The sequence below is a fragment of the Gracilinanus agilis genome, chromosome 3 (genome assembly GCF_016433145.1).
Source record: "Gracilinanus agilis isolate LMUSP501 chromosome 3, AgileGrace, whole genome shotgun sequence".
NCBI classification, from domain to species: domain Eukaryota; kingdom Metazoa; phylum Chordata; class Mammalia; order Didelphimorphia; family Didelphidae; genus Gracilinanus; species Gracilinanus agilis.
The window spans coordinates 79824046-79849034 of record NC_058132.1 but is presented as its reverse complement, the minus strand read 5'-3'; the positions used below and the strand labels follow the sequence as shown (position 1 = coordinate 79849034).

The window sequence follows — 24989 nt, the reverse complement described above, 5'->3', positions numbered from 1 at the left end:
GCCAGAAAAGTATATGATAGAGCTACCTCTTGACAGAACAAGGTTTCACCACTCAAATATGACTTCAACTAGTCAAGATTGCAATCTCTCTTTGTGTGTTTTCTCAAATGCAGGTGAGTGATCCCTAATGTCAGATCTTAGAACAATGGCAATATGACCTGGGAAATGCAAACTCTGTATGCAGAAAATGAACACAATTAATTGTATATTTTTGTAAATTTTAATAAACAAATTAAGCTATTGCTTCCGTCTGAACCGTTTGTGGTGTTGCTGTTGTCCCTCTGAGTCATTCTTCTTTTTGTTCCTATTTTTGTTTTTCACATTGTGAGTGTCATAGTATCGCACTCCAACCTTTTTGGTTCTCTTCTGCCGGTCTGCTCGCCTTCGCTGCAAGAATGGAGGAGGACAAAAGTCAGATCTGGAAAGTTATAAAAAGGACCTGTTTCTGGACAGTGGGATGTTCCTGCATGGCCTTCTCCAGCTACCAGATGATTTGAGTTCAGTGATATGTGTGTGTCCAATCATTGTTTGGCAATTTAATCTACTTCTAGGATGTGTCAATCATGCCCAAGCTGACTCATTCTTTAAGGGGGAAGGCCTATGAGACTATAGTCATAGATCAGGGCTCTGGCTCCCCGACTCATAATTCCAAAAAGTCACATTAAGGCCAAGCAGATTTCCATTGTGGTCTCTCAAAATGCACCTGGGGTGGAAATGAATTTGAAGAAAACTTACTGCCTTTGAAGTAAGCTTTTGAGATTTATTTTCAGGCTCCTCTTCTTCATGTGCCTTTCTCTTTTTTCCTTTCTTGGTACGTCCTGAAAAATGAATGTTAACTTGAACATACAAACTACAGGGCTGTGGACTAAATGACTGGCTTGGGGATAATACTGGGCTCTTCTCAAAGAAGGAAATTAGAAAACTTTCTTTGCATTTTTTCCATTTAATCTCTTTGAATCTGCTAGTGAAGTTGAGATAATATCTTTAGATGAAGAGAAGATAAAATATCAGCTATAAACACTCAAGGAAATTTTAGTGTGCACAAGGAAAAACTCCAGTGACAAAATACAGAGGCTAACTTTACTATTACACAAAAATCATACATAACTCAAATTCCAATATATTTCTTTAAAGTTTACCAAATACAAGGAACTACTGCTCCAAGTAATTAAGTGACTTTCAAAGGGTCACCCAGTAAGTACCAGAGCCACAAGTCAAACCCAGGGAGTACAAAGAATGCCTATTCCATTATTCTTTGGTGCCAGGTTCAATTTGGAAACCATGTTTAGTTAACTTTTACTTTACCTCTATCTTCTACATCATCTTGCTCTTTGGATTTGGGCTCAGATTTGGAAAATACCTTTTCACTAAGCCCTTTGGGAATTCTGCAAGAGAAAGAAAAGCAATGAAATGACTCAGATCAGAGCCTCTCACCACATAATAAAGATAATAACAGCTTGAGCTATAAACAATATCAGCTGCCTAAAGAAAAGCCTGTTAGGAAAACTCAGCTGTCAACAAAGAGAAATACTCTATTTCTGTGCCAATGAGTCTCTGTAACTCAGCTAACTGAATGTTATTTAAATGTTGTTATTTGAAGATAACTGTGAACTCTTAGCAATGTGCTGTCCCAGGCCCTTAGAACATATAACATGGGAAGAAAAGCAGATTTTAAAGCCAAACTGCAGCTATCAGATGAAACGACACATTACCTAATTGCTGAAAACTTTTTGGCTTTAGCTTTGTTTAAGAACTTCTTGTATTTAGCAATTTTTTCATCCAGAGTTTTAATAACTGCTTTGGTGCCAATTTCTGTATCTCCTTCTTGGGATCCCTGGTTTAACTCCTCATGCTCTTCCTTAGACTGTTCCTCCTCCTCTTCCTCCTCCTCTTCTCCAAAGGAGTCATCAAATTCTCCCTCACTATCTGAGATCTCCACAGGGACCAGGTCTTCTCCTGTAAACTGAGGCACCACATTGATCTTGCCAAAGTTCTGTCGAACACGTGCCAGGAGCTCTCTCATTTCAGCACTTGTGTCATTGTTCTCTTTCTCCTCCTCTTTCCTTTCAACCACAAGCATGGCTTCTTCAGCTTCAGTTTCCCCTTCTTCCTCCTTGGTTTCATGGGGTGAGGCTGGTGAAATAGCCAAGGATGCTGAGAACTATTGAAAAAGCAAAAGGTAAGAATTAAGGTTGTGCCTTCAGGGTCTCTAAAACCTGCCTTTTCCATGGAAAGATCACAAATACTCCAACTCCAAAGTCATGACCCAGAACTAGTCTAACCCAATATCAGTCCAAAAACAAGCATTTTGTCAAGTGCTTACTATGGGCTAGGCAGTGTGCTAAGGGCTGGGGATAAAAAGGCAAAAACATGGTCCTTACTCTGAAGGAATTCATATTCTAGCAGAGAATGTGCATTCCACACTAAATACAACACGAAAACTATGTTTTGAACACATGGAATGCAGTCTCGGAGATAGAATGAAATGAGTGAAGATCAAAAGGTCAAGCTTTCAGGTTTTCAGTAAGCATCTGAGAAGAGGAAAAGTTATGGAAACAGTGTGAGGTTTTCTGAGTTTATGAGAAGATGGGATGTAGATGATCTCTTTGTTGTTGCCATTCTGTCATTTTTCAGTTGTGTCCGACTCTACACAACCACATTTAGGGGCTTCTTGTCATTTACTTCTCCAGCTCATTTTCCAGATGAGGAAACTAAGGCAGAATTAAATGACTTGGCCAGGGTCACACAAGTAGGAAGCATCTGAGGACAGATTTGAATTCAGGAAGAAAAGTCTTCCTGCCTCAAGTACCAGTGCTCTCTATCGACTGCTCCACCTAGCTGCCCTAGATGATTTCTAAAGTCTCTTTAACTTGGAAATTCTATGATACCTATCACTTGACAATTGAGATTACTGCAATATTGTGAAGCAGAAGGTGTGGCACTAAAAGGCAAGAAAGAAATACAATGTTTCTTGAGGGGTCAACAGAGATTTTCAGGGTCAGAAAAGATTTGTACATGTTTGAAAAGCAAAGCGCTAATGGAAAAAAGTAATGAAGATTCAAGAAAGGAAGAGGATAAATGTGAATGCAGAATTCAGAAAGAGAAAGGATAAAGAGCATCCATCTGTTGTTTTCTGTCAGCCCAAATCAGAGTTTTTCATCTGAACCTCCTATTTCAACACATCTGGATACATTTACATCCTCACTGTAACTGAAGCAATATGGAGGAAAGAACAAGTTTAAATCCCAGTTCTATCACTTACGTGATCCTGTGACCACAGGCAAGTGTCATATGCTCTCTGAACTTCAGTATCTTCACTTACAAAATGAGGCTGATTCCTGTATTACATACCTCACATTATGGTTCTGGGGTGTTCAAATGAGACAATGAAATGTCAAACACTCTTTCTTGGAGCACTTTGTAAAGATCAGTTATTTTAACAAAAACTGCAGAAGCTATATTTTATTTTTATTATATTTTCAGTATATACCTGTTAGACTCATTCCAAACGGCCATGTGTTATTTGGTTACCTAACTCCAAAAGCTAATTCCCTAATGGCCTAGGAAAGATGAGTGGGTCCCAGGGCACAAAATAGAAGTTGGACAAGTAAAATTACAAGAAATCAAATGATATCAAGTGAGAGAAACAGGGGAGATGAGCATGTAAGTCAGCATCACAATTTCCCAATTTTTCTCTCTCTTCCCAAAATCTCTCACTCTTACCTGAGAGGCTGATGGGGGCTCTGCATTGGGTGGCTTGACGAAGAAAGGAATCCGGCCCCTTTGCCAATCATTGAGAACCATCTTGCCCACTGTCTGCAGGTCAGGCTCTCCACCCTGAAAAATCAAACAGATTTTCATCAGGGGCACTGAGTGGCAGACACCCCACTTTTCAGCTCTATTATTTCTGATCACATAATTTCCACATTACTTTGTTGAGCACACAGAAGATGGTCTTACCAGCATATAGACATTACATTTTGGGATATTCTCACTTACCTTTAGAAGTTTTCCAGTCCTAAAGGCTAGCTTTCCTAGGAAGTCTTCAGCATTTTCCCAATAATCAATTTTATATGTCTTACTGATATATTCTGGCTTTGCCCTTTCAAGCACAGCACTTATATGGTCTTCAGGACTCTTAATTTTTTCAACTTGGACCTATAAATTAATAAAGAAATTGATATTTGCAAGAATTCATCATTTTTCTTAAAAACATTACCCAGTTAAACTTAAAAACAAAAACATTAGAATCTGCAGAACAAGCTCTGTGCTAGGCCCTGAATGAGTCAGAAAGCTTAGCCAGGACACAGGACCTGGTATATGGAGCTTACAGTTGTTAGCATATATATAATGTTGGGGGTTTTTTAAATAATGTTTTTAAAAAATTTTAGGTTCATTAGTATTGCGTAGCAGAATGAAGTTCAAAGTAGGAAGAAATTACCACTAACTAATATAAGCCAGGAAACGTTTTTCTGGAGGTAATTTTAAAATTGGACTTTAAAGGATGAATAGGAATTCAATAGGTACCAGGAAGACATTTTCTGTGCCTACTGACAAGAGGGTGTTCAGAGCAGACAGTGAGTTGTCCAGTTTGGCTGCATAGATTTTGGTCATCTGGGCCAAACCTTTCATTTTACAGATAAAGAAACTTAAGAGAAGTTAAGTGACTTGCCCAAGGTTATAAGCAATAAATGGCAGAACTGGGATTTGAACCTAAGTCCTACTTCCAAATTCAGCACCCTTTCCCTGGGATCAGTCATGTGAGAAAAAGCTGGGGTGAGGGTTGGGGGGGGGGGAGGTTCAGGTGGCACCAGACTAACTAAAAGTCAAAAGCCTTTGACTTTTAGGCTAAGGAGCCTGGATTGTACTCAGTGAAGAATAAGGCCTATAGAGTGCCAAGCAGGGTTTATAGCAGAACCATAGTTCAGAAAGCACATCTGGCAACATGGGAAGAATGGTGAAAAAAAAAAGGGAAGGCAAGACCTGTTGTTCAACTTCATCCAGCGATGACACTGCCTGAATTGCTGAGAGCTGCCCCAGGGACCAAGAGTCATGAACTGGGCACTCATCCCCACTCTTATCACAAAGTGTAACTCCCCTACACAGTCTAACTTTTTGGTGCCTCTTGCTAGTCACCTATAGTCTATTAATACTGTAGAACTGCAATAGTTTGAAAGAGGAGGGAGTAGTTTAAAATGGGACAGGATAGGGGATAGCTGGATAGCTATCAGTGGATAGAGAGCCAGGCCTGGAAACAGGAGGTCCTGGGTTCAAATCTGACCTCAGACACTTCCTAGCTGTATGACCCTGGGCAATTCACTTAACCCCCATTGCCTAGCCTTTATCGCTCTTCTGTCTTAGAACCAATCAATATACAGTATTATTGCAGTTTTTAAAAAATGGGACAGGAGATAGTTACGAACACTTTTTTTCTTTTTATTCATGAACACCTTTAAAGGCTAATAGGAGTCACTTAACGGTTTTGGTTATATTCAGAACAAGTAAGGATATAGCTAGACTCCAAAATGACTCAACTCTTCAAATCCACAAATATGAACACAGGCCCAGAATAAACAGAGGACCAGCTTCTTTCTGGATCCTATGTGTAAACTAAGAAATCCTTTGTGGGATGATGCTGACCAGAGATGCCTAAGATTTCATCCACTCCTCAAATAGGGAAAAGTAAAGAAGTTGTCCTGCTCAGCATCATGTTGTTGAGGTTTGGTAAGGCAGACAGACCTCAAACTACTTTTGTGTGAGTAAAGCTAAAGTCATCCAAAGCACTCCCCACAGAAGAATTCCCTCTAAAGGGCTTAACTGAATGTGATCCCAAAACACTCACCACTCCTTTAAGTACAATGTCTGTCTCAGAGTCCCCAGAAGGGTAAACTACGCCTGGACAGTCAATAAGAAATATCCGACGCATCAAGGTGATGTACTGCCAGACCTGAAAACAGACCAAAAAGTCAGAATCAAAGAAGAGCAACTGTTTAACAGATCTACCAATTCTTTCTTGTATTTTGTGCCATGTGACACTTTCACTGAGTAAACTAGTCTCCATAATTTGAGAATAAAAATGATGCTGACAGAAATTTCTAATCATTTCAGAAATAAGTAAACCTTCCCTTATGCTCTTTAAAAGTGCTGAAATTTTAACAGCAAACCTGCTCCTTTCTCCCTCCGTGCAGAAAAAAGCTGCTCCCCATATATCATATCTTCTTAGGCTAAATTCTGTTTTAGGTAGAAGCAGGATTAAGAAAAATTAAAAACAGGCAAATATGAACGGTATGTAGCCAATCATGCCAAAGCCTCCCATTGGCCTATAAAATGCTTTTAAACTTTTATCACAATATGCAAAATCTTCAGACACGCCAACAGGCTGTATCTTGTCCTCATTTCTTGCTCCCAAGTGAAGTCTATGAGAGGAAACTTTCCCAAGTGGACTCATTCAGAAAATGATAGGAGTCCCCCCCAGAGATCCAAGCAACCTCCATTTTTTAGAAGTAGAGATACACAACCACAAGACTCCCCAACAAAACACCTACCTTGGTTTCTCCTGCAATGGGAGCCACATTACAAACTTTCTTGGAACGCAATGTATTTATCACAGAGCTCTTGCCAACATTTGGATAGCCAATGAACCCCACACTGATCTGCTTCTTGTCAGTGTGCAACTGTTAGAAAAACACAACCAATATATACACAATTTAAAAAACCTTAATACATAAGTGATTTTTGTTTGTTTGTTTTTTGTGATTTTTACTTATTATTTCTACTCCACCAAAGACCTAGCCCAATCCTGCATCAGTGCAATAGTAAAACAAGGTTCCTTGGGTAATGAAGGGGCGAGATTAGATCCCTTGGAGGCACCTTTCAGCTTTCATCTAAGATCCTATAATACTAGTAAAACATAAATGGGGGCTTGGGAGGAAGGGTCCTTTCCCAAGCTATGAAAACTCAACAGTATTTGGGTCAGATGAATGAGGCTAAAACAGACTTGAGAAGGATTATCACCAGAGTGCTGGCCACTAGGTGATGCATTTTTTTCAGCCACAAGAACTCATAAAGTCAGTCTGGTCAGAATTCAAGAGGACAACCACACTGATGAATCAAAGATAACCAGAGTACTTGAAAAGCATTTGTATATGTCCAAATGAAAACAAACATAGATTTTAAATAAGTCAAAAGAATTTGCTTTGTATTCTATGAGCAATTACATGTATGTCTTAAGTTTAAAAATTTTCTGAATCCTATGTATAAACTAAGCAATCCTTTGTGGGATGATGCTGACCAGAGATGCCTAAGATTTCATCCACTCCTCAAACAAGGAAAAGTAAACCCAGAAAAAAAGAAAAACCCAGGAACAAATAGGAAATCTCTATGGTTAAAAATCTACTTTAAAAAATTCAACGTGACACCATAGGGAAAGGATTAATCATTAGCTAAGGACCGAAAGAGCCAATGACATTTCACAGAGCCTGACAGAGAATCCCTAGGAACAATCGTATGTCTATCCCACTACCAACTCACTAGGCTTCTTTCTCAGTACCTATCTAACACATTCATCTTTGGTCCTACACTCCAAAGAAAGACAACCCCAAAGAGCTTTGGAATTTCTAGACTACCTAGGCAAATTAGATCTGAGAAATTTAGATAATAGACATTTGTACACCATTCAACTCTATGACTACTTGTTTCCTTGCCAAATACTCAGTTGTAACAGCCACTCTTCCACAGAGAGCACCATTAAAAGGCATTCAACTTAACAAATGGATATCAGACCAAATGACTCCAAGAGAAACAGATCACATCTTAATACCTTTCCAAACTGACGTAAAAGTTGTATGAATGCTCCTTTGCCAAAGGGGTTGGTGAGACTTGCATGAAAGGCAAGTGTTGGATAATCTTGAGAGAGGACTGCAACCCATCGTTTCTAAAGAGAAAAGAGAAGAGATGTGTTGGTAAACTAGCAGATTCACACAGAAAACCCTAAACTCTTAACTTGTTTATTTATAGTACAGGGCAAGATCAAAGTTTGAATTATAGGATTGTTTTTCAAATATGGTTAATTCTTTGTCTATTGTTTTATAAATGCAAAACAATACTCTAGAAATGCCTTCGCTATGAGCTAAATGCAATTAACTTCACAAATATGAAACAGATCAGTGATTGTGATGGCTGCCTCCTAAAAAGGCCTACCTATCTACCACTCAGGGAACATGAGTTAGTTGTCCCATAACAGAAGAGAGCCAGCATGGGATGATGAAGGGAACATTTCATTAGAAATGAGAAGATTGGAGCTTTAGAGTAGTTGCAGGAATTTGGTCAAGTCACAACTTCTTGCAATATCAGTTTCCTCATTTACAAAATGGGAATGATAGCATCTGAATCTGAAGCTTCACAGAACTGCTTTAAAGGATCAAATGAAAACTTGTGTTAAAACGGCTTTAAAAACAATGAAGGCATCAATCCATGACAATGTAAGTTATGGTGACTCTTTTACTGTTACAAGTCTTACAATCACAGGGAAAAAGAGTAATTCTCACTTCTGTCATTCTAATTGCAATTTGATTTTATTTACAATAGCATCACTCCACTGACCACCAGAGAACAGATACATGGTAAACTAGTAATACAGGTATTCCTTTCACATTGTGGGAGTAAGGGACACAGTACTCCCACGATCTGGAAAATTTGTGTAAAATTTTTTGGGCCTCTACTCATACAAGAGGAGGAGTCTAATTTTTTTCTTTTTCTTTTATAGAGTGTTTTTCTGTGTCTTTACTGGCCTTTGTCTGTGGCTTTCAGAAAACTCCTCCCAAAATTCTCATTCAATTCCTTATGCCGACCTACAATATATCAAAACTGTGATGGTGAAAGTAGAGATGTGGAAGGGATAACCTACACTTCCAACAAATGTCCCCAAACCATAGTCACTTCAAAGCTGAGAGCCACAATAATTGTGAAGTTTACAGACTACAAAGGGCCTTGGAGAGAGAGCTGATAATACTTACTGTTGCCCAAGTTGGGACAAGATCACATTTGTTAAGAACAAAAATGAGATGTTTCCAGGGTTTTTCCTTCTTGAGGTAAGTCTCAATGTGAGGAGAGCGTGTGCCCATTGGATCTCTGGCATCAAGTACTTGTACCACAACATCTGATGAGTCAATCACCTGAAAATCCAGAGAAGCAAAAATGGGTATCCACAGAAGGACAGAAAAATTCTGTGGGGAAAAGTGACATTTTTTGCACCCACAAGGAAAACCTCTTGTGACCCTCTGTGACGAGGGTGGTTGGATAATAAGCAGACATATAATTGCCACCTAGTCTCATGGCCAAATAGAGTGTTTACCTTTTATAGTCTATTAGATAGCTCTCTCAGGATTAATGGAAATGAATTAATCTGATGTGAATTGAAGAGAATAGGCAAAGCAATATGTACAATGACAACAATATAAATGGGAAATACAGGAACACAAAACTGAATACTTCCTTTGAAAACTATGGAATCCTTAATATAATATCAAATTGAATATATTGGTTAGTTTTGATGAGCTGTATTGTTTTTTACTCTTTTATTCTTTGCTACAATATATGACTCTTTCAGGAAGGGGGGAGGAGAAAAATAAAGGTGATGTAAAAACAAAAGATAACAACAGGAGAATTTTTTAAAACAAAATTGATTAATCTAACTGTAGCCAATCTTTCTGAATGGCGCTAGTGCATTATCAAATAGTCCCTTCTTTTAATTTCTTAAAATAACTCATAACAAATAATACATTGAGCCTGAAGACAACATAAAAGTTCTTAAACCCCAATTATGAGAAATTATGGGAGCCAATGTTATTACAAAACTGTTTTTAATATATATATACTCTCAGAAAACAAATTAAGTCTATTTTGTGATAATTGGATTAAGTCTACACTGCCCATATTTAGATTTAATCACCAAAGGTGAGAACATCTCCAATTTTGGAAGGTCCGTAACCCACATGTGCTAGAGTGGGTGACAAATCAGAAATTGGCTGACTGCCCCCTAGGTGTCCTAAGAGAAGCGTCTGTTGTGATTGGACACCCAAACTAGGAGGGAGGCACAGGAAGTGATGCATAAGTGACCCCTTTAAAAAGAGAGAGTTGAGTGAGTCAGAGGTCTCCTGGAGAAGAAGGCTGCTGGTGAAGGTCTTCTGCTGGAGTCTTCTAGCTTTTCTGGTTCATGGAGGAGTGCTGGCTGGGATGCTGAGACCTTGGTGAGACTGCTCTTAATATCTTCTTTGGAATTCCACGTGTTGAGTTTAAAGACTGAATATTCCTGAACTTCTCTTAAGGAAATTCCCTTTGAGACTCTGTGACTGAAGCTTTTGTTCATTCACCTCTGCCGCGTTCCCCCCCCCCCCCCAAGCTAGGGTTAATTGGATCTGCTTGGATTAATTAGTGGATTGTAGTAATTTACCTACTGTGTTAGATTCTTATTTCCTTATTTCTTCTACCTCTTCTCAATTGTAAGTAAATTCCTATAAAAGTCAATTTTGACTTGAGATTATTCTTAATTGAGGATTGATAATTGTTCAATCCTCTGGTGACCAAATTTTAATATATTCGACCCAAGAAATACCTTTTCCCCATTATAGTTTGAACATGTCAAAACATGCCTACCTAATGACCATGTCTATATATAAACACACACAACATAACTTTCCAGACATACAAATGCGCGCACACATATGTATGTGCGCATACACGTGTGTACATATGTATATGTATACATGTGCGCACACACACATATATAAATCTATATCCATAGCTATCTATCTATCAAGATAAAAACCATCACTTTCTGGTATGAAGGAAATCTAAAAAGAACTAGTTTTGGAATCCGAGTACCTGACTTCAAGTCTTAACCACTGGGCAAATTTAAGTCATTTTATTTGTCTAAGCTTCAGTTTATTTATTTGTAATGAAGGACCTGGACTAGAAGATCTCTAAAATCTCTTCCAGTTCTAACATAAGATTAGATAAACATGATCAGATAAATCTAAATAGCAGTATCACTTCAGCAGATATACCAATTAAGTCTTGGCCAGAAAATACCTCCAATTCTCCTAAGCAATGACTGTTAGCAGTTTAAAAGTAACATAACACCAAAAAGAGAAGAAAGAGCTGCATTTGCCTAGAACAATTAATATCTCTTTCACTTATCTGACTGCATCCAAACTCACATGGGGGCAAGAGGAATGGTATGGGAGGGGTATGTTCCCCTTGGCAGTGTTTCACTGAATTAAAATAAAATCACTTTTCTCAAAGAAGATCTGGTATGTCAAAGAAACTCAGCATTTAAGGGAGCTTTGAGATTAATGTCTTACCTTATAGAGCTCTCCCCAGATTCGTTTGGACTGTCCTTTTTTATATATCTCCTCTTGTGCTTCATTCCTAAATAAGAAAGGACATAGGTAAGTTAACTGAAATGGGAAGAGTGCTCTCAACTAAATGAAAATGATGTTTAGGACATGCACCTCCATACCAGAGAGAAAAGTGATCAAAACCATTGATTTAGTGTTTATCAATCAGTGATGATGATGGACTGAATGCAAAGAGGATCAGGAAAGTGATATGGAATTGGTAGAATCTGAATTTAGGTCTTTACCACATATTTCTAATGTTATTATTAATACTATCACATTATACTTATAAAGCACAATACAGCTTATAGGGATTATTATCTTATCTGAGTTTCATAATAAAGGAGGTGGATTCATTGGGGAAGTTATGAGATACTTTTGTGGATATTCCCTCTAATGCAGTGATTCCCAAAGTGGGCACCACCGCCCCCTGGTAGGTGCTGCAGCAATCCAGCAGGGCAGTGATGGCCACAGGTGCATTTGGGGGCGGTGAATAACTGACAGGGGGCGCTAAGTAATATTTTTTTTCTGGAAAGGGGGCAGTAGGTCAAAAAAGTTTGGGAACCACTGTTCTAATGGATTAATCCAGTGATGGGCAAACTATTCCTCATGGGCCAGATGCAGGCTGTAGTTTTTCCATCACTGCCTTAAGCCATTCCCTAATCTCTACATTTGGATGTGGAGGAACAGTTTGCCCATCACTGGATTAATCCATCCATCTATGCTTTCTTATCCCATGTAATTCTCTCCATGTCCTTCTATATGCTCCCCACAGTATACTGGGTGGGCCTTCCTCTAAAATACTTGACATTGCATCCATACCAAAGGAATACATAGGCCGTCTATGAAGGAGTGAAGAAAAAAAGTACTTACTATGTGCAAAGCACTATGTTAAATGCTAAGAATGATAGAAAAAATAAAACAATCCATGCTCTCAAAAAGCTCATATTCTAAAGGGGGGGAATGGAATATGGAAGATTTTAGCTCAGAGTCAGATGGAAAGGTCCCATGATCCTTAGGCCAAAGTGGCAAAGCACATAATAAGGCATCAGCTTTAATGCCATTTCCACTCATAAAATCCTACCAGTTTCTCATATTGAACCACTTGATAATGCTAAGTATTTTGGTGGCAAGAACACTTTTTTATGGGTCTTCCATAGCTACAGCTATAGCACCCTTAGAAGCAGTTGCTAGGCCACATCTCCAGGGATTGTTTCCCAGAATGAAGGCAAGGACAGAAGCAGAATGAGTACCCTGGGGATGCTATCACTCTCTGGCTTACCAGACCATGGTTGAAAGTCCCTGCTCTATCATGAGAAGTACAACAACCTAGTGAGGTATGATTAAAGTATGAGAACTGAAAGACACCCTAGAGGTTATTTGGCCTAACTTCCTCATTTTACAGTGAACTGTAGAAAATGGGGCCTGAGAAAATAAGGAACTTGTATATACCAATATGAGTAAGAAGTAGAGTTGGGATTCAACCTCAGATGCTCTAACTCTAAACCTAGTGTTCTTTCCACTACACTAAGATGCCTCTCTAAGGAGGCATTTTATAGGTGGGAAATTTTTGTTTTTGCTAGGAGCTACAGATTCCAAATCCAGCACGCTGCACTACAAACTTTTAAAAAAATGCAGACTTGTTTAAGATAATGAGTAGTGGATTTGCAATAAAAAAAAAAATTAGATTTTTGAAGAGGCATTGCCCCATCTTCCGGAATTGAGTAAAAAGAAGGAAAAATACTCATTCAATCCTATTTTTAATTTCTTTATCCAGTGTCTTACCTCTCACCAGTGTCTTCTGTTACTAGGTCACGATCTTTCTTTTGGTCATAAGTCTCAGTTGAGGCTTCTGCATTTTCTATCAGAGACTGTATGTCACTCACAAATAGAGTGGGTTTCTTCCTCTGTGATTTTGGGCCAAATGTTGTTTCAAAAGTTTCAGTGTCAAGAATATGCACTTTGGAATGCTAAAGACAAAGAAATCATAGTAAAAATTGAGAGTAGAAGGGAAGAGCAACAAATTCCAATCTACTTCAAAAAGGTTTTTTGTATTTTTAGAAGAGTGAAGCTTTAATGTGATTTAAAATCAGAAATGTCTAATTAAGCAGAATGGGCACTTGTTGAAGTCCACTAAGTTTCACTGGAGAAATACCAAAGTAACACAAATAATCAAAACAAATATGAATAGGTTTTTAAGGCTAGCCAAAAATTCTGCTTTATTTCACTTATCATAAACTTTAGTCAAATGTAATTAAAGCTACAATGATGAAAATTAACTTATCTTTCTGATCACTTTTTTTGGTTTTAAAAAACAAGTGAACAAAACTCGCCAAATTCACAGATTTTGTCAAGGACAATCATACTCAAATTTGTGTTTTTTTTTAAACCAACTGTAAATGCCAACTTTTTCTTGGAAGTTCATTTCTTTCATGGCTAAAAGGAATTGCTTGTTTTGTAAGATGCATTTTAGTTTCAGATAACATTTTCCCTAATTTAGGTAACATTTTTATTAAATACACATGGAAAGTTTTTCAGATGAAAAACATCTAGCAAAAGTCCAAAATAATAGTTTAGATGTGATAAGGAACCTGATACTAACTAAAACTTGATGTGCCTGTAAAGGGGTTACAGGCATAGGAATCTTTGAAGCTGGATGAAAGTGACTGTTTTGGTTGGGGTTTATCACGTAACAGGATGTTAGCAGCAGGGAGTGCATATCCTCACAAACTTTTCTGCCCATCATTTCAAGTTTTTTATAAACACCAAACAAAGAATGCTGCTAAATTGGTGAAGGCACCTTTTGTCTTTTTAGCTCTATAATTGTGATCATTTAGAAATTTAAGTATTAGAACATTTTCATAGGCAGCAATTTGCTTCCTGAGACACAGACTTCATTTTTGTAATTTCCAAACCTAGCATGGTTTCTCATACAGTTCTTGCTTTAAGTAAAGTCTCTGTCCCAGTCCAACACTCCTCACCACTGCCTGTGCTTCCTCAGTTCCAGACAGGCCCCTATATGTTACTGCTCTTGCTCTCATTTCTCTGTCCCCAGCCACCTTCTTGTTCCCCTTCCCTAATCCTCAGGCAAATTCACCTTTCATCAAAACTGCTTTAGGCAGAGGTGTATGGAACAGTCCACTTATGTAAAGCAAGATCGGTATATGGTAGGTAATATTTGTTGCAACTGCTAAATTGAACATTTTTTTTAAAGAAAAATAAGAAAATGCTGCTTATTAAGGTAGAATAAGATCACCTCGGTCTCCCATGGCCTAGAATCTATCCTTGATCTCTTCACTCCTCTCATTGTTCCATAACCAACTGGATCATTTCTAACTACACAACATGTCTCGAATCTGTCCCCTTCTATAAACTTAGACTCACTGGTCTAACACCCTTGATTGGGTCTTCATCACCTCTTGCCTAGGCTATTGCAATAACCTTCTGTTTAGTTTCCCTACCTTATATCTTTCCCATCTAACCCAGCTTCCACACAGCTGCCCAAGTGATGTTCCTAATGCATAAGTCTTGTCATGTTATCCTACTAGGATAGTGTACAAAGTACACTAACAATCAGTTGTACTAATGACACTAAATACTCTCTTATACCAAAATACATAGGCCAAATATTTGAGTAGCACAGAACTTCTGGAACAGATAACAATTCAATCAATTCCACAAGCAATTATTAAATGCCTGCTTTGTGTCTGGTACTTGATTAAGAGGACATAAAGACAAAAACAAAGCAGCCTTTCCTTTAAGGAATTTACATTTTGCTAGGGGTGAATAACATATACAGTTAAATGCAACATACACACATTTTTGTACTGTGGGGGAGGGAATGAGTTAGCACTTAAGGTAAGCTTTAAACAGAACTAGAGAATCTAAAAGGCAGAGACAAAGAGAAACATGTACAAGGACAGACTGTGCAGAAGCTCATGTTATAGAAAGTCACAAGGAAGTTAGACCCTAAGAATATGTGATGGGGAATGATGTGAAACGAGAAGTCCAGAAAGAGGTTGAAGCCAGGCTGTGAGGGGCTTTCAAGAGCCAACAAAGGACTTTATCATTCACCCTAAAGGCAGTCAAGAACCACTGAAGCCTTCTCAGCATGGGGAGGGTGACATAACCAGACTTGTGCTTTAAGAGCCTCATTTGGACAGTTGTGGGGAAGATGGATAGGATGAGAGGGTACTGCAATAGCCCAGGCAAGAGGGGATGAAATCCCAAACAAAAGTAGTGGACCAATGAGTCTTAACTGAAAGGAGCCATGTTGCAAGAGATGATGGGCAGGCAGAACTGACCAACTTGGCATATATGGAGCAATGAGGGGAGTGAAGAGGTCCTCAGGTTCCTAGGACTAGGTTCCTAGTCACCTGAGTGACTACAAAGAGAGTGGTACCCTCGATAAAAATAGCTAAATTAGAAAAAAGGGATACACTTTGGGCAAAAAAATCAAGAGGTTATATTTTAGATATGCCAAGTTTGAGATGTTTATGGGCCATCCAAGACTGACAATGTCCAGAAAACAGTCCATTATTTGGGACCAGAGCTCAGGGGACTAGATAGATTTAGAATTCATCTGAATAGAGATGATAAATGAACCTGCGGGCACTGATGAAAGAGTGATGGGAAAGAAAAGCCCTGAGATACACCCATAGTAAGATAATGGAGGACTCATCAGACAGGTGGTAGGAAAATCAGGGAAGAGCAAAGTCATGAAAACCCAAGGAAGAAAGAGTAACTTCTCAAGAGAAAGGAATAGTAAACAACATCAAAAGCTACAAAAAGTAAAAAGGATTGAGAAAAAGCTATTTGCCTATAATAAAATCTCTTTGTTCCTTCCCTATAAGGTAGATTTGATCTAATTTTAAATGGATACCTTTAGGATACCAGAAAACAGAACAAGGGAAATTAGTAATTATTACACTGATATGTTTCTCTGAAGGAAGTCATTCCATTAATTGACTGCTCTGAAGAAATAATCAAGCCTTGTCTCTTATTGTTTAAAAAGAGACTTTTCATGCCATCTTTCACTATATATCCTTCATGAGATTTCTATTTTTTGTGTAATATGTATCTTCTATCATGACAGACAATATGGAAATGTGTATTATGTGAAAGTATGAGTATAATACATATCAGACCATTCACTGCCTCCAGGGAGTGGGGGTGGGGATAGGGAAGAAAATCTAGATTTTAAAATGTCAAAACACAACTGTCAAAATTGTTTCTACATGAAACTGGAAAAATAAAAAAATAAAAAAATTTAAAACAAGAGACACTGTTTTTGAACTCTTGTGTCTTCCCAAAGTGGAAATGAAACTACAGGTACTGACTAACTATATTTCTAGGAACTAGTCAAAGCAAGTGCAAATATGAAAACAGTCCATTTCTCTGGTTCAGAGATGAGTTAGTTACACCTAAGTGCCAGCTTAGGCATCCATGTGCTCCATTTGGGTAGATTATTAATTTCCCATCTAAAAGACAGAGTATTCTCATCTGAATGCTGTCCAAGTCACAAATTAAAAACTTATTGAAGCTGAAAGTACTTGATCCAACTCAACATAATTTCCTCTATCAAGTTTTGTTTTCGTTAAAAACAAATAAAAAAACAAATCCTACCCAAACCAACCCTCTCTTTACTTAATTCTGGACATCTGATGGAATTATCCTTTGAATAAAACAAAACTGCATATCTACCCAAAAAAACTCAAGTCATGGATGACAAAAAGAACACTTCACTCACAAAATCAAAACTACTTAGTCCTAAGGGTGATAAGAAAGGAAGATTGGAAATAGTCCTATCACCAAATTAAACTCCCTTCTACCCTATGAGGAAAAACAAATCTGAAGGGATGAGTTTATAGACCTAATTCATTTCCACACAAGGTGCAGATCATATTCTTACATGAGGCTGGATTCGGTCATGGAGGAGAGACATTGGTAATTTGCTTTGCTTCATGACAACTTGGTATGGATCCTTCATAACTTTTTCCATTTCTTCTTGGAATTTTTGTAGTGAGGACTGCTTAATCACACGTGTATTTCCTGTTTTATAAATGAAGGATGGTTCAATTTAATATGATAATATTACATCATGAATGGAGGATTCTGAACTTCCCGTTCCTTAAATATCTGCCTTTCAATAAACTAAATGACCCATAATGGAGCACCTTTTAGAATAAAGAATGCTAGAACAAGAAGAAATGTGCCCAGCTACTTCCTTCATTAATTTATTTATAAATAAAACCCTTACCTTCTGTCTTAGAATCAATACTGTGTATTGCTTCCAAGGCAGAAGAGCAGTAAGGGCTAGGCATTTGGAGTTAAAATGTCTTGTCTAGGGTCACACAGTTAGAAAGTGTCTGAGGCCACATTTGAACTCAGGACCTCCCATCCCTAGAACTGGCTTTCTATTTACTGAGCCACTTAGCTGCCCCTATCTATCTACTACTACTTTTAGCCATAAGAAAATAAAGTTTAAAAAAAAAAAGAAAAAGACTTCTTTCCACTCAGCCTTTAACAAAATTCACCCATTACTGAGCGACTTAATGGGTTTTAGTTTCCTGATCTTAGTATTTCATTAGATCTGTGATTCCCCTCCTTGTGGATGCTTCTTCTGACTGGGCTTACAATGTTGAATTGTAGATGAAATGAAGAAAAACTTGAGGCCAAAAACATTCATTACCTAGTGACCAACCTTCTAGTGGAGCTTTTCTTAACTAGGCTAATTCTAGAGCAATAGACTGCCATTAACTAGGCTCATACAAAGCTTTCCAGCTTAGTAAGCCCTGCCAGAACTTGGATTCAACTGTTGGCACAACATTCAAGAACCTACAATCCTGTCCACACTATGATGAGGCATCAGAGGAAGACATCAGTAGGGATGAAACTAGAAAATAAACATCCTTCTGAATGGAGTTGGGGTTGACAAATTTCCTTTCAGATAAATTTGGCAAGGGAACTGGCACTCAATCAGAAGCAAGTCAACAAGCATGAAACAAATAGAGGTTCAGTACAAAGTCACGTTTACTATCCCCAAGTATGGGAAGACTTGGAAGAATTACTAAGTACTGTTACAGGATGTTTTAAATCAATATGTTCATGCCAGGGAACAAAGTAAAACAAACACTAAGCTTCCTTTGGACAGATATCATATAATTCTTAAATTCTGAGGAATCTATGCAATTAAATCATGTTCTGCAATATAAAAGTATGACTAGAGAACTCAAGTCCCAGAAAAGAATTTTCTACAGTTAACCATCATACAGACTGCTAGTAGGCACCCTATTACAAGAGATCAAGATTCTTCTAAAGATGAACTCCAGGATTCCTGGCCTTTAAGTAAGCAGATTAGCAGGGACAATTTGCTCTGATTCACCTATGAGGAAGTCTGGTTATGTTAGTAGTATTCTGTATGCTCAATTAACGGTTTAAAAGACACTACTAGCAGATAGAGGGTAGAGTTTCAAGATAGAATTTGTATGAAGCTTTGGAACTCAAGACTGGACTATCCTTTCACTGAAAGTCATAAACAAGATGTTATTGCTACTACTGTCTGTATTATACTGTATATAGCCAATCAAAAAAAAAGATGCCCAAAGGAACTTTAGACTAAATAATTTCTTTTACTAACATGATTGAAGTCTAGTTGTCCAAGTGATACTGTACCAAGAGGCCTACATTAACAATAACCTCTCTTTTCAACCAAAAACCAGAAAGGTTTTAAAGGTTTCTCAGGTCACTAAAGATGTATTTCTAGGAGACTGAAGCAATTAACAACAATCATATATTGAAATGTTGCAGATGAAATACTACCATCATACCTCAAAGTTAATTATATTACTAACTTGCCTAATATGGGTGCCTAAACAGTGCTAATCGCTAAACATTTACTGTTATCAGAGAACCTGAATATCTTATTGTATCCAGCACTGAATGCATTATTCATAAAATAAATTGTGAAGTAGGTGGAGAACACAAATACTCACCAAACCATTTAATATTGGGTTCTACTCTTGCCACTGTGCCAGAAGCCACTGATGACTGATACTGTAGAGGTCTAACCACCTTTCCACGACGATTTCTAGATTGAAGAAATACATTTTGGTTGGTGATAAAAAGTAAAATGGCAATGAAAAAGTATGAATCATTGATGACTCTAGAATCTTTGATTTTGAAAGCTAAATGAATAATGAAGATTTCAGTCATTTAAAAGTGTCCCATTTAGCTAAATCAGATGGCCAAAAAGTCATTTATTTACACACCCATTTGTGAATTTCTCTTGGATGAGTAGTCAACAATGCTGATTTATAATCTGTGTACTTGGAGGGGAAGGCAGGAAAAAAACACATTCTTGAATATTTTTGGTACAGGCTGGGCTGGTTTAAATGAATTAAGCAGTGGCTGACTTATGCTAAAACTCAAAATTATAAACCAAACTGCAAAATGAGTGACTAAGGCAGACTGATTTAATCAAAATGTTGGTTATAATGCATTTTTTAAGAATGGTCAGAGAATCTAATTACCAAACAAATTAGGACCAGCTAGTAAAATGCCACCCTCAGCAAGTCACGGTAGTAAAGGCTGTCTCAACAGAATCACAGCCACTATTTTCCAAGTGTCAGAATTTTTTCAATCTAAAATTTGACATTTAAAGGGTAGAAAAGAGGTCAGGCTTTTGGCTATTCTAAAACAATACTTCTTTTTTCTCTTAAAAAAAAAAAAAAACAACAATTTTCAATCTAGCAGTTACCAAACTCTTACCTATCAGACTATGAGCAAAAATATTTATTACCTTTGAATTTATACCAGGATAGTACAGAATTGGAAAGGTTTCAATGTAATTCTTGAAAACCTACAGATTTTACTCATGTCAAAAGATGGTTTATTTAAAGCACTAAGGTTTGGTAGGGATAGGATATATAGCAGCATCCAGAGCTCACCTTCGTTCCTTTTGCCGATACATATTAAGGCGTCTAATTGTTGCACGGTCCCGCATGTTTTGCCCTCCAGCTCCTTTTACTCGATCTAAGATATAAAAAATTAGATGGCTTACTGTCCAACTAACAAGTCACTTCTTTACCCCACTGACAATCAGATAAGTCAGCTGAACATGTTTGTAAAACAGCAGCTTCATCCCCTCAAAAGTTTATCTTTCCTTTTAGCCTAATAGTATGGGATTGTGAGCATTATTTAAAGTTACATGAAATGAATGAACTTTTGCTTCAAACCTTGATTTGCTAAACAATACTGCCATTTATGCCCCCAAAATATGTAATGATAAGGCAAGGTAAATACTAGCCAGGTAATCATTTCCGCAGCTCTTTAACACTAGAATGTCCAAACACATCAGATGATTTTTACAAAAACATTATTTTCCTTTGAAAAAATTTTTTTCAACCTACAATCTTGATTTTCCTTGCATTATGGATTTGTTAAAAATTACAATGCATTAATTTATATCCCTTCTAGGTTTTCTTAAATTCCATTTCTTTTTTTAAACTCTTCCATCTTGGAATCAATACTGAGTATTGGTTCCAAAGCAGAAGGGTGGTAAAGAATAGGAAATGAGGGTTAAGTGACTTGTCCTGGGTCACAGAGCTAGGAAGTGTCTGAGGCCAGATTTGAACCCAGGACCTCCTGTTTTTGAGGCCTGACTCTCAATCCACTGAGCTACCTAGCTGCCCCCTTAAATTTCATTTCTTCTACTTAAATCAGCTTATTATTCTGCAAGAGAGCTAGGCCTAAAAAAACTCTTAAGAACCCTACTTGCTCTTACACGGCAAAGCTATCTAAATAAACTGAATTATGCATTAGCATTTGAACAAAATTCCCAAAGAACAATGAACTGGAAAGTTAGGAAACCTGCCAGTTCTAACTGCTCTGCTATATCATTTATCCTTTGCCTCAGTTTCCTCAACTATAAAATAAACATAACAACAGCACTTACAGGGGCTGGGGTTGTGAGAATCAAACGAGATATTTGTAGTATTTTAGCATGGTGCCTGGCACATAGCAGACACTGAAGAAATACTTATTTCCTTCCATTCCCCCTTTTCCCTATTAATGAGCTATGTGATCTCATGCAAATCAGTTCTCTTAAATCATGGACTTTTAACTTGAGAACTACCCATCATCTGCTAGATATCAGAGGGGTTTATGAACTTAGATAAGAAAAAAAATTACATCTTTATTTTCATTAAATTCTAACTTAAATTCAGCAGTTCTTTCTATTATGACTTTGGTCTCAACAGGCTGAATTATTCACTAACACTTGGTGAAAACTCCCCAAAGTGCTTTAATTTAATCAAAAGCGTTAATCTGTTTTTAAATACTTTAGTGTAATATTTATTTCTAGTTTAAATTTTATTTAAACATCTTCAGTGTACTATTTTCTGCCTGATCACCTTTACCTTATATTACTTCCTCAAGACAACTATAAGTCAGTTATTTCCAGAGTCCTAAAAAATTGTTAGTGTTATAAAGTAATAAAACACTTCAAATAAATGAATCATCAAATATCACCTTGTTCATTCCTCTACCTTCAGGTAGTATTGAAAATGAAAACATCTACTCTATAAAATCTCCAGGAAAAAAATAGTTTACTATCTCTCTCTTAGTTACTCTTATCTCTTTGAATCTCAAAGGCTCTTCAAGTATACAAACTTTTTTTTAATCTTCACTGAATTTTACTTTTTAAAAATTTCAAGCATTTACTTTTTTCCTCTCCCTTTGCAGAAAAAAGAAAAACAAATAAATATAGTCAAAGCAAGTTCTTAAAGTGGTCATGACCAAGTGTATGTCTTATTCTGGATATTTGTTCATCACCTATCTGTCAAGAGGTCAGTAGTATACTTCATTACTAATCAATCATTTTGTTGACTAGAGTTCTTAAGTCTTTCCAAAAATTTCATTTTTATAAAACTGATGTTATAGAATAAGCATTCTATTGATTCTGCTCATTTCACTCCGCATCAGTCCATAGAAATCATACCAAGTTTCACTGAAACCACCTCTTTCCTCATTTCTTATAGCACACTGTTCCACTTGTAGGTCGTAGTTTGTTCAACCATACTCCTTGTAATGGCTGCCTCTTAGTTTCTAGTTCTTTGACACCCCAAAAATCACAGCTATAAATATTTTTGTCCATAGAGGAACTTTTCTTTTTTCTTTGATCTCTTGAGAATATAGGCCTAGCAGTGGTATTGCTAGGTCAAAAGGTAAGCAGTTTAGAAAATTTTGGGTTACAGTTCAAAATTATATAGCTTTTCTTAAAGCCAACATTTCCAAAAGATAGTGACATATTTTAGATCTAAAAATGCACAAGACTGTTACAATACTTAAAAATTATAAAATATCTATGCTACTTTCCACATCCAGGTTTGAGTTGTCTGTCTCATCTGTAAAAATGAGGTAGTTGGATTTAGATGTTCTCTTAATTCCTTCCAATGCTCTCAAGATTTTATGACTTTAAATGAAGTTGCACTTATAGATGAACTCTTTCAAAAAGGCTTCCATGTTGCAATTACAATTTTTGCCATCTTCAGAGTAAACAAATTTGAAATGACAAATGAAAACCACTAAGTTTACTACAACAGTAAACAGCATAATCTCTTTAAGTGATCCGTGTCTCTTTAACTACTGAATTGGGTTTTTTCACTTGTTTTTGTTTTTAAGGGTATTAAAAAAGGAGATGATGCTAGGGATTAGATCTATTGTATTTTAGCTTAAATTCTATTGTATTGTAGCTTAAATTCAAAGTAGATGCAAGCCTTTTCACATGTAGGAGACTAAAACATCAATTTATCTTGCTTGGATATACATCTAACTTTCAGATTTGAAGCCACAAAAGTAGAGAATTTTGAAGTTGGAAGGAATTTGAGGACCTTCCGGCTTAACATGTATTTTAACAGGAATTTGTTCTGCAGCCTCTCCAACAATTTGATGATTTCTGCTGAAGAGAAATACTACATCTTGAGGTGGCCAGTTTCACTTTTGGATAGTTCTGATTGTTAGGAACTTTTTCCTTATATTGAACCAAAAAAACTGCCTTTGTAATTTGCACACATTGTTCCTACTTCTGCTGTCAAATCCTTCAGTTGGAAACTTAAATGATTATTTCCAGTGATCTACCACCTAATACTACAAAAGAAAAGTGGGGAGTTTAGTCATCACTCACAAAGTCCTGCCCTTTGTATTCTCCAGTTCTACTCAGCTCACAACCCAATGTGCATTCCAGTTTCTGTAGAGACACATTCTATGCAAATTCTAAATTTATAGTTAAAAAAAAAAACCAAACAACTGGATACTTAGCCAGATGTCAGGAAGATGTTCAAGTCCTACCTCTGAAACATAACTGTGTAAAAGTCTTTGACCCTTTAGAGCCCCCTTCGGCAAATTACTTTCTCGTTTCAATAAATGTCAGTTATCATTACATCCACAGAACCGTGAAAACTATCAAGCCCAAGTTCAGTTTTAAGGTCGAAAAGGTCCTCTTAAGTTATCAAGTCCACCCCCCTCCCACTTTACAGGAGAGAAAATTGAGGTCCAGAGAGCGACTTGCCCAGAGGAGGATCTTGTTCTCCCAAATCCAACGTTCCTTCCGCGGCTTCTATTCTACTCTACTCCTATGGCAAGTGACTTGTCCAAGATCGCTCATGAATTACTGGCGCAGCCTAGGTAGACACCCCGGGAGTCCTAGGGCCCTTCCCAAAACACAGTACTAGCTTGCTGCTCCTACCCGCTACACTGACTGGAAACTTGGTTAGCCCCTTGTCAAGGGGTCTCAGGGCCATCTCTCCCCCCTCATACCCCAAACCCACCACCCTTCAGGTTCCCTTCCCCACAGAATTCCCAGCACTTCTCCTCTGTCCACGTACCTGGGTTTGTGCTTGAGGTGGACGGGTTGATGGAGCTCCGTCCTTTGTATTTGGGCTTCACCATCCTGCCGGTAGGTAGGGGGCCGAAGCCTGGGGAAATGGGAACTCAAGGTTCAGGACCTAGGCCTAAGCCGGGGACCTTACAAGGTGCTGGGTAACCACCACGATAGCCCCAGCGCACCGGGAAAGACGTCACTTCCCGCGTGCACGTAAGTCCCGGCCTCGCCTCTTGCCGTTCCCGAAGTTACTTCCGGCCTCCGGACGCCAGCGCACGCGCAGATCCCCACTTAGGTAAGGGGAGGGCGGGACTCCACAACTCTTAAGCATGTGACACCTGCGATAGCCTCGTGCGGTAGCCAGGTCTGGCCCAGCCCAAAGAGCCTCTCCTCGTGGGCGGGAGTCCCCTCGGGAAAACAGCGCTTCCCTTTCAGAAACACGACTTTAATTACTTGTCTAAAATTCTCCAATCACTAAATCAGGCCCATCTGCTCACATTTCTGTAGATAAGCACCTGCCAGGGCTCTCAAGGACGTATGCTTCTTTTTCCACTTTGTTCCTCCAGACACTAGTAGGGCAGGAGGACGCTTGATAAAATGTCTCTCGAATAAACGAATGAAGGAATAAAAGAATAATCATTTAGGCAGGAAAGGGCTTTAGAACCAGCACCTAGAATGTTACAGCCCGGAGGGGCTAGATGGAGGGGCTAGAA

General features: G+C 37.9%; 1 protein-coding gene across 3 annotated transcripts; it reads right to left on the bottom strand.

The window, feature by feature from the left end:
• Positions 1 to 205: 205 nt before the first annotated feature.
• On the bottom strand, positions 206 to 24406 carry GNL2 (G protein nucleolar 2). Of its 3 annotated transcripts, XM_044671486.1 has the most exons (17): positions 24281 to 24406; positions 20345 to 20429; positions 19391 to 19485; positions 17308 to 17447; positions 13182 to 13366; positions 11361 to 11427; positions 9015 to 9173; positions 7820 to 7933; positions 6546 to 6674; positions 5843 to 5947; positions 4000 to 4158; positions 3724 to 3837; positions 2748 to 2760; positions 1713 to 2154; positions 1306 to 1385; positions 736 to 818; positions 206 to 387 (listed from the first exon to the last, which is right to left on the bottom strand). In XM_044671486.1, the coding sequence occupies exons 1-17, from the start codon at positions 24342 to 24344 to the stop codon at positions 238 to 240; spliced, it is 2184 nt and encodes a 727-aa protein (XP_044527421.1). In that variant the 5' UTR covers positions 24345 to 24406; the 3' UTR covers positions 206 to 237. The 3 variants fall into 3 exon arrangements, with proteins under 3 accessions (XP_044527421.1, XP_044527420.1, XP_044527422.1); XM_044671485.1 differs by lacking the exon at positions 2748 to 2760 and having other exon boundaries at positions 1713 to 2161; positions 24281 to 24405; XM_044671487.1 differs by lacking the exons at positions 13182 to 13366; positions 19391 to 19485; positions 20345 to 20429; positions 24281 to 24406 and having other exon boundaries at positions 17308 to 17426.
• Between the last annotated feature and the right edge of the window lie 583 nt (positions 24407 to 24989).

Excerpts from the sequence above, each read along its gene's own strand:
- GNL2 (XM_044671486.1), bottom strand. The coding sequence starts at position 24,344 with ATGGTGAAGCCCAAATACAAAGGACGGAGCTCCATCAACCCGTCCACC. Across the intron at positions 7,934-9,014 it reads TTGTCCCAACTTGGGCAACA|AAACGATGGGTTGCAGTCCT; the intron begins GTAAGTATTATC and ends TTTTCTCTTTAG. Across the intron at positions 3,838-3,999 it reads GGACTGGAAAACTTCTAAAG|GGTGGAGAGCCTGACCTGCA; the intron begins GTAAGTGAGAAT and ends TTGATTTTTCAG.